The sequence below is a fragment of the Lucilia cuprina genome, chromosome 2, assembly GCF_022045245.1.
Source record: "Lucilia cuprina isolate Lc7/37 chromosome 2, ASM2204524v1, whole genome shotgun sequence".
NCBI lineage: Eukaryota > Metazoa > Arthropoda > Insecta > Diptera > Calliphoridae > Lucilia > Lucilia cuprina.
The window spans coordinates 59,831,207-59,840,613 of record NC_060950.1 but is presented as its reverse complement, the minus strand read 5'-3'; the positions used below and the strand labels follow the sequence as shown (position 1 = coordinate 59,840,613).

At 26.7% G+C, this 9,407-nt stretch overlaps 1 protein-coding gene across 1 annotated transcript; it reads right to left on the bottom strand.

The window, feature by feature from the left end:
• Positions 1–1,511: 1,511 nt before the first annotated feature.
• LOC111683866 (repressor of RNA polymerase III transcription MAF1 homolog) lies at positions 1,512–9,160 on the bottom strand. Its single transcript, XM_046953043.1, has 3 exons — positions 7,409–9,160; positions 2,203–2,480; positions 1,512–2,136 (listed from the first exon to the last, which is right to left on the bottom strand). The coding sequence occupies exons 1-3, from the start codon at positions 7,763–7,765 to the stop codon at positions 2,082–2,084; spliced, it is 690 nt and encodes a 229-aa protein (XP_046808999.1). The 5' UTR covers positions 7,766–9,160; the 3' UTR covers positions 1,512–2,081.
• Between the last annotated feature and the right edge of the window lie 247 nt (positions 9,161–9,407).

The window sequence follows — 9,407 nt, the reverse complement described above, 5'->3', positions numbered from 1 at the left end:
CTATCTATCTATTTATTTATTTATCTATCTATTTATTTATCTATTTATCTATCTATCTATCTATCTATCTATCTATCTATCTATCTATCTATCTATTTATCTATCTATCTATCTATCTATCTATCTATCTATCTATCTATCTATCTATCTATCTATCTATCTATCTATCTATCTATCTATCTCTCTATCTATCTATCTATATATCTATCTATCTATAGATCTATCTATCTTTCTATTTATCTATCTATCTATCAATCTATCTATCTATCTATCTATCTATCTATCTATCTATCTATCTATCTATCTATCTATCTATCTATCTATCAATCTATCTATCTATCTATCTATCTATCTATCTATCTATCTATCTATCTATCTACCTATCTACCTATCTACCTATCTATCTATCTATCTATCTATCTATCTATCTATCTATCTATCTATCTATCTATCTATCTATCTATCTATCTATCTATCTATCTATATATCTATCTTTCTTTCTATCTATCTATCTATCTATCTATCTATCTATCTATCTATCTATCTATCTATCTATCTATCTATTTATTTATCTTCCTATCTATCTATCTATCTATCTACCTATCTATCTATCTATCTATCTATCTATCTATCTATCTATCTATCTATCTATCTATCTATCTATCTATCTATCTATCTATCTATATATCTATCTTTCTATCTATCTATCTATCTATCTATCTATCTATCTATCTATCTATCTATCTATCTATCTATCTATCTATCTATCTATCTTTCTATCTTTCTATTTATCTATCTATCTAACTATCTATCTATCTATTTATCTATCTTCCTAGGTTTCTGAGTAAACAAAAATCTGTAGTTAGGTATGTAGATACTTTTTCGTTGTTCAACCTTAAACAATGAAATTATAGCAAAACTTTTAGGTCTAAACCACTATGCAGAACGTTTAGACGGTTTCCCCTTATAAAAGAAAGTACATTACTAATTACAACATGGTACATACTTATAAAGAAATTAACAATTTTTTTTTAGGATTTAAATCTATTTTTATTTGAAGCCATATTTTTTTGTAGTAGTAATAATATTAATATAGTAGTAATAGTATTTGAATTGCAATATTTAAAAATTTTAATTAAAAATAATAATGATAATAACATAAATGTATTAGTTGAATAGATATATATTTCGTAGATTGCAAATGAGACAAAATCTCTGGAGCATTTTAATAATTAAAAAATAGAGTAAAAAAAACGTTAAAAATTTGTAAATTATAGAAAGCAAGACAATAGGAAGTAAATTACAAAAGAAGAGACTTTTTACCCTGTACTTAGAAACTCAAAAGGAGATACTAGAATACCAGGGATAAATGAACGTATGTTTGTTGCTAATAATGTAAAATTAAGAAAATTTGTTGTTTAATAGTTAATGTTAAAAAAAATAAGCTGGGAATAGGTAAAGAAAACTATTTTTATAACGTTTACTGTTAATGTTTTAAATGATTACGTTTCTTTTTAAAGATTTAATTAATATTTATATATTTTAATGTAATTGAATTCATTTTAGTTGATTACTTAAGTTTCAAATTACTTTCTTTTTTGCAGAGAAAATCTTAAAGCTATTTATAGTATTTTTTGAAATATTTTTATGTTATCAGGAGCAAAATATATTTAAAAATAAAAAAATAAAATATAGAATAATAGTAATAATAAGGATATAATATTTAATAATTCAATTGGCATCGCGTGTACTTAGAGGCACGAATTCTCACACCGCAGCTCTCACCTGCCTTCGAGCCCATAAATACACCAACAAGTTAAAGATTTCAAACATAAGGATCATTTCTTTTTCATGGTTAAATATTTATGTATAACTACCATTTACATGAATGAGTAGTAGGGGTTTTTGCTTTCTTTGCAAACTTATATAAAACATCAGGGTGATTTTATTTTTTGTAGCTGACACAAATCGTTTGTTTTGGGTTAAAAAAATATATATATATATTGTGTGACATTAATAGTTAAACAGCTAGCTGTGACAGTGACTGTGTATGTGTTACAGTTTTATTTGTATTGCTAAATTTAATAGCCTTCTTCTTCCATGGAGAAATCTGAAGTTTCACCCGCATATAAAGAACTAAAAGTAAACGTAATATTTAATACAATTCGAAATTTCGAAAATAAAAAGTTTCTTTCTACTTACTTTACAGCACGACATGTAAAGAAAACAATACGTTTCAATTTCTTATTGTAGAAGAAATAATTGAATGACCACAAGCAGCCGGGTTCACCAAAAGGATCCGAACTTAAATCAGGATTATAACTATAAATGTCACATTCCTGCAAATTGATTTCATCATCAATGGCCGACCATAAGGGTTGACGTAATCCTTGATATTGGTCACCAGCTAAAGCCGATAAATTTGAATGAACCGAATTCATAACCCATTGTAGTGATGGTTCCTTGCTAAATTCATGACTCTGAAAAGAAAGAAATATAGAAATTCAATAAAAAAAAGAATAACTTCGAATTTTTGAACATATCAAAAAAGATTAAATTCTGAAACTTAAACAAAAATACTTTTGAAATTGATGAAAATTTCTAATATTTTCTCAAATTTTTTAAGTTCGAAATTCGAAAATGCAGGTAATCGACCTCAAATAAAGTTAAAATTATGATTTTATGAATCCTAAAGATCAGGAGATCATTTTAGCAGTTTAAAACAATTTTCGAACATAACTTCGAATTTTCAAACTTATCAAAAAAGATTAAATTCTGAAACTTAAAAATACTTTTGAAATTCATGAAAATTTCTAATTTTTTCTCAAATTTTGTAAGTTCGAAAATTCAAGAAATTGATCTCAAATAAAGTTAAAATTATAATTTTATGAATCCTCAAGATTAGGAGATTATTTTAGCAGTTTTAAAAATTTTTCGAACTTTTTTCGAAATTATCAAAAAAATTCGAATTTTCGAACTTATCAAAAATATTATGTTTTTCGAAACTATAACGAAAATACTTTTGAAATTCATGAAAATTTTTAATTTTTTCTCAAATTTTTTAAGTTCGAAATTCGAAAATGCAGGAAATTGACCTCAAATAAAGTTAAAATTATAATTTTATGAATCCCCAAGATTAGGAGATCATTTTAGCAGTTTTCAAATTTTTTCGAACATAACTTCGAATTTTCGAACTTATCAAAAAAATATTAATTTCTAAAACTTAAACGAAAATACTTTTGAAATTCAAGAAAAATTTCAATTTTTTCTTAAATTTTATAAGTTCGAAATTCGAAAATGCAAGAAATTGACCTCAAATAAAGTTAAAATTATAATTTTATGAATTGTCAAGATTAGGAGATTATTTTAACAGTTTTACAAATTTTTCGAACATAACTTCGAATTTTCGAACTTTTCTGAAACTTAAACGAAAATACTTTTGAAATTCAAGAAAAATTTAATTTTTTTTCTCAAATTTTATATGTTTGAAATTCGAAAATGCCGGAAATTGACCTCAAATTAAGTTAAAATTATAATTTTATGAATCCATAAGATTAGGAGATCATTTTAGTAGTTTTAAAATTTTTTCGAACATAACTTCGAATTTTCGAAATTACCAAAAAAATTATAATTTCAGAAACTTCAACGAAAGTATATTTAAAATTTACGAAAGATTTTAATTTTTTCTTAAATTTGTAAGTTCGAAATTCGAAATTGCAGGAAATTGATCTCAAATAAAGTTAAAATTATAATTTTATGATGGAAGATTACTTTAGCAGTTTTAAAATTTGTTCTAACATAACTTCGAATTTTCGAACTTATAAAAAAACGTACTTTCAGTAACTACAATGAAAATAGATGCAAATTCATACAGTTTTAAATTTTTTTGCAATTAGTGCGTGGACAAGACAACAGATACCCCGCAGAGAAATGACGGAATGATTGTAAATGTAAGTCTTTCACGTAAAACTCTTTGACTTTTGTATTTAATTCAAATTTACATGGTCTGACTGACATGAATATGAATGTTTTATAAATAAAATCAAGGAGATAAATAATTTGTTTTTTTTTTTAATTTTCTTATAATAAATACCTGTGTACATAATATGTACTACATATAAGCTATATCTCATAAATGGGTTAATTTGTTTATAAATAAGAAGACTACAACCACTTATCTATGTACACATAAACATAGCCACCCAAATACTTTGTTGTTTTTGTTATAGATTAAAAACAAAAACAATTCTACGAAACAAACATATTAACATATAACAAATACACGTATTCTTGTTGCTTGTTATGACTTTGAAATGAATATATAAAGTGAAACAAAAACAACGATTTTTTTGGCAAAGCAAAACAAGAAATAGCTAAGTATTTGTTTTGAAAAAATTATCGCATTACGCAAATTGTTTATTTTTCTAATATTTTGTTTTCTATTTTAAATAATATTCCTGTTATGCAATAATTGTTAAAATATATTTTTTTAAGTTTATGTATATACTGCTTTTGTTTAACAATTTATTTGTGCTTTTGTTAAAAATAACTCTTTGCGTAATGAAAATTATTAAAGAATTGTAACTTTAGTGACTAAAGTTAAGTTGTAAGTAGTGCAGTCAGACATGGAAAATTTAAATTTTAATTAGTCCTAATTTATAACAAAAATAGTACTATAGTATAGACTAGACCATAGACCACACCGTAGATTAGACCATAGGCTGTAAACTAGACTATAAACTGGACTGTATACTATATAGTACACTATAGACTAGGCTATTGACTTGACTATAGATTAGATTATATACTAGACTATGGACTAGACTATAGACTAGACTATAGACTAGACTATAGACTAAACTATAGACTAGACTATAGACTAGACGATAGACTAGACTATAGACTAGACGATAGACTAGACTATAGACTGCACTATAGACTAGACTAAAGACTAGACTATAGACTAGACTATAGACTAGACTATAGACTAGACTATAGACTAGACTATAGACTAGACTATAGACTAGACTATAGACTAGACTATAGACTAGACTATAGACTAGACTATAGACTAGACTATAGACTAGACTATAGACTAGACTATAGACTAGACTATAGACTAGACTATAGACTAGACTATAGACTAGACTATAGACTAGACTATAGACTAGACTATAGACTAGACTATAGACTAGACTATAGACTAGACTATAGACTAGACTATAGACTAGACTATAGACTAGACTATAGACTAGACTATAGACTAGACTATAGACTAGACTATAGACTAGACTATAGACTAGACTATAGACTAGACTATAGACTAGACTATAGACTAGACTATAGACTAGACTATAGACTAGACTATAGACTAGACTATAGACTAGACTATAGACTAGACTATAGAATAGACTATAGACTAGACTATATGCTAGACTATAAACTATTGACTAGACTATAGACTAGATTATAGACTACACTGTAGACTAGATTATAGGATAGACTTCAGACTGTAGTATAGCCTAGACTATAGACTAGGCTATAGCCTAGACTATGAACTAGAATGAGAGATATACTACTCTACTCACTATACGAACACAATATACCAAATCTTGTACTAGACTATAGGCTAAACTATAAACTAGACTATATTCTAGGCTATAAACACAACTTTATAAACAAGCCAACGAACTAGACAATAGAATAGATTGAATGACACTGTACTCTGAACTATAGGCTAAACTATAAACAAGACTGTAGACAAGAGTTTAGACAAAATTATCCTAGTCTATAGACTAGACTAAAGAGTAGACTATAGACTAGACAACAGACAAAACTGCAGACAAGACTAGAATAAAGATTAGATTATAGACTATACTATATATTATACTATATACTGCAGTATAGATTAGACTATAGTCTGGACTACAAAAATATCATTGGGGTATTTTTCAATATCAAAAAGTATTGAAAAACATACTAAAGTACTAAAGTTTCCATGCCTGATAGAAATAGTGTTTGCTATAAAGTTCAATTACCTTTAAGTTTATTGAGGCGAAACAAAACAAGAAAAAAACCTTAGCGCCTATCAAAATAAAAAACTTACTTTCTATAAATAAAACCAATAAACAGTGGCTAGTAGAATAAGTTACAAAAATTATAATAATTTATTATTACAGCAACATGTTTTCAAACTGAATTTAGTTGTAAATACTATGACAAAAAAGTATCAATAATTTTATATGTAGTTTTTTAAAAGTTATTAATAAAACGAAAAAGCTTTTAAATAATAATGCGCCAAAATTAAGAAAATTTATAAAAAAAGCTAATTTTACACAACTTTCGCTCCTTTTTTACTACAAATTATTTTACGTTAAACTATATTCAAAATTTGTTTAGCGATTATCATTTTCTTTAGAAATAAACACAACTGTACAATAAAACTTTAATAATTGATAACAAAACGAGTCATCGTTCTATAAAGGTGGGAAAAAAAGGAAATATAATAATTTTAATAAAATTGTTTAAATGCTGGGGCTCTATTCATACATAGTGAGCAAAATACGTGATTTAATTTAAAAATAAAAACTATACATATAAAAAAGTAACCAAAAATCAAAACATCAAATTACTGAATGTTATTTATTTGACCTACAATGTATATATAACTTTTTATTCTATATATATTTTTAATATATCAAAATAAAATTCTATTTAATTATTTAGCTAAATTTTGATACCTAAACATATAATAATATAATGCATTCATTATAAGGAACAAGTTCTTTGTTTAGCTAAATGGGTACTTATTATTTAAAATTGACAATGAATATAAAATTTAACTTCTATCAAGAGCGATTGTATGGCATATTAAAAATATACATTTAGGGACAGCTAAATAGCGAAAATTTCTCACTTTTAACCAAATATACTAAATATTTACCATTTTTTAGAGAAAAGTTTTAAAATTTTCATTCTTTTATACAACATTTTTGAAAAATTCTGCCTTTTTATAGAAAATGTTCAATAAATTCCATCTTTTTAGTTGATAGATTTTAAAAAATTATTTCAATATAAAAAATTTTTGATAAAAATAAAATTTAAACATGAAAACAAATAGGCCAAATAGGTTTGTTTTATTAAGCTTGTTTTGTTTGCTAATTAGTTGCCCATCAGTGTATGATATGGATTATTCTCAGTAATCCTAATGGAAAAATACTTAAATTATACATTATTTTCAAAAAAGCAATACAAAGTCATGAACTGTAACATATTTCATTATCTAATAAGCGAAAATAAAAAAATACAATTCACACATTTCTGTCTAAATGTCTTTGCACCCCCTTTACCTCCTCTTAGAAAAACCTGAAATTAAACGAAATGAAAAAAAAAATATCAATAAACTTACCTTAGCATCCGAAAAATCATAATCGGGCTCAAATGATGCATTCAAAGTAGCAATCAAATAGAATAAAGTCTTGCGCGATATAGTGTCACACAAAATGACACCCTCATCCCCCGACTGGCTATTGTTGCGATGGAAATTCGGCGACATATCAACCAATGTTTGGGGTGGCGATAGGGCCTGCAAATCATGCGGTCCATAGCCATGAGTCTCAGCCGTAAAACGCTTGTACAAAGCTTTATCAGCGGCTACCATTTTGCAAGAGTACGACTCTATGCGTCCAAAAATGGTGCTACTGCCCGAACCAATGGACAAGGCATTATTAATGGCTTCAAAGCGAGAACTTTCCAAAAGTTTCATATTGCTAATTGTTATTTTCTTTTTTAAAGTTCTGGAAGTCTATAAGCTTTTTGTCTACCAAATGAAAGGAAATTACGTTTCAGGTAAAATCCTTTAAAAACGATCAAAGTTACTTCAGAAGTTTCTTACTTTTTTTGATCGTTATGGCGCCACAAAGTACTAGAGAGAAAATCTAGTCAAATGGGGTACTTTTTGTTCGTTTAATAATTTGTTCTGGTAATTTTAAAGATATATATATTTGTTTGTTTTTATTTGTGTTGAAATCCTTGTTTTTAACGATGCATATAACTTAACAATCTAAGTTAAGAGGACAGTACGACCTTGAACCTTGGAAAAAGGTTAAATTTGTTGTTATCGATCAATTTAAAAGATTAAAAGGTCGCTGTCACTACTTAGGCTTGGACTCTTATAAACCACGGTTGCTGGCAAATGATTCTAAGGGCAGCGCTTTGTATATTACAGTTGTTCATTGCCGTTATCGATGATGAGTAGGTCGTCAATTGGCAATTGAAGTTTCTGAACATGGTCGAGGGATGGACGAGGATTCTTTTCTTAACTGCTGCTCTTTTGTCGTTTATTCTATAAATGTTGTTCGATTTTGGTTGCTGTTGCTGTTGTTGTTGTTTGTGGTGTTGCTTAGTAAACATTACACTAGTCACAAAAGAGGAATCTACCAAAATGTTTGATTTCTCTAGCCGCTCTACAGAATTCTAATTAGTTATTTTTACGATATTTTTTATAAATGGTTTTTGTTTGATTGAATCACAACAAAATCCTGTTTTGTGTATGTTTTATACTTTTCAAAATGGCGTCTTGGTATGGTTTTTTATTTTTCTTTCTGGTTTGTTAGGTTTTTGTATTTTTGTTACTCGGTGCGTTTGCCCTTGATTTCACTTAATACACACACTATTTTTGTTTATTATAATTAACTTTATTTTAAAGTTTTCTTTGTTTCTGTGTTTTCGTTATTAAATAATCGAAAACACTTTTTTATACACTTTTTTTCTTAAACACTTTGTGTTTTATAAATGTTCTACAAAATCCATATCATTCATATTTGCAAATAATCGTAATAAAGACATTCTCGTAGTTTTATAAAATCACCTATTATATAAAATTTTTCAGTTTATAAAAAAAGAAACTTAGTATTTTCTTTCTTCTCTACCGCCCTCGTTAAATATCTTGAGCTTTTTTTTTTCTTTATATATTTCTTTCTTTTATTTCCCTTGCTATTTATAGTTGTAGTTATTTTTTTCAATTGTTGCGAGATATATTTTCCTCTTGCTTGAACTTTGATATTTGTTAAAAATTTTTAGCGGAACGAAAAACTAGATGTCGAAATTTATTGATTGTAGAAATTTTCTATCGCAATCGTTACTTTAAACAACTACTTGATAGTGGTGTGAGTCATATAATAGCGGGAAATAATTACTTTTTTATTAGGTGAGTAACCATCAGAGTTGCAAAAGTGACAGTAGCAGTAACAGTGTTGTATTTCAATACTTTTTTTGTCCGTTAAAAACAATATTGGAAAAAAGATTAACAGTCTTATGCAAAAAAAAACCTTATTATGACCTTAAAGTGTACATTAGTTAACAACGACTTTTAGCTTAATAATCCATTATTAAAAAAGTATATGCAA

Bases quoted from the DNA above. Each gene is read 5' to 3' on its own strand.
- LOC111683866 (XM_046953043.1), bottom strand. From the start codon at position 7,765: ATGAAACTTTTGGAAAGTTCTCGCTTTGAAGCCATTAATAATGCCTTG. The intron at 2,481-7,408 runs GTAAGTTTATTG...CTTTCTTTTCAG, and splicing joins ATGATTTTTCGGATGCTAAG to AGTCATGAATTTAGCAAGGA. The intron at 2,137-2,202 runs GTAAGTAGAAAG...GTTTACTTTTAG, and splicing joins TTTACATGTCGTGCTGTAAA to TTCTTTATATGCGGGTGAAA.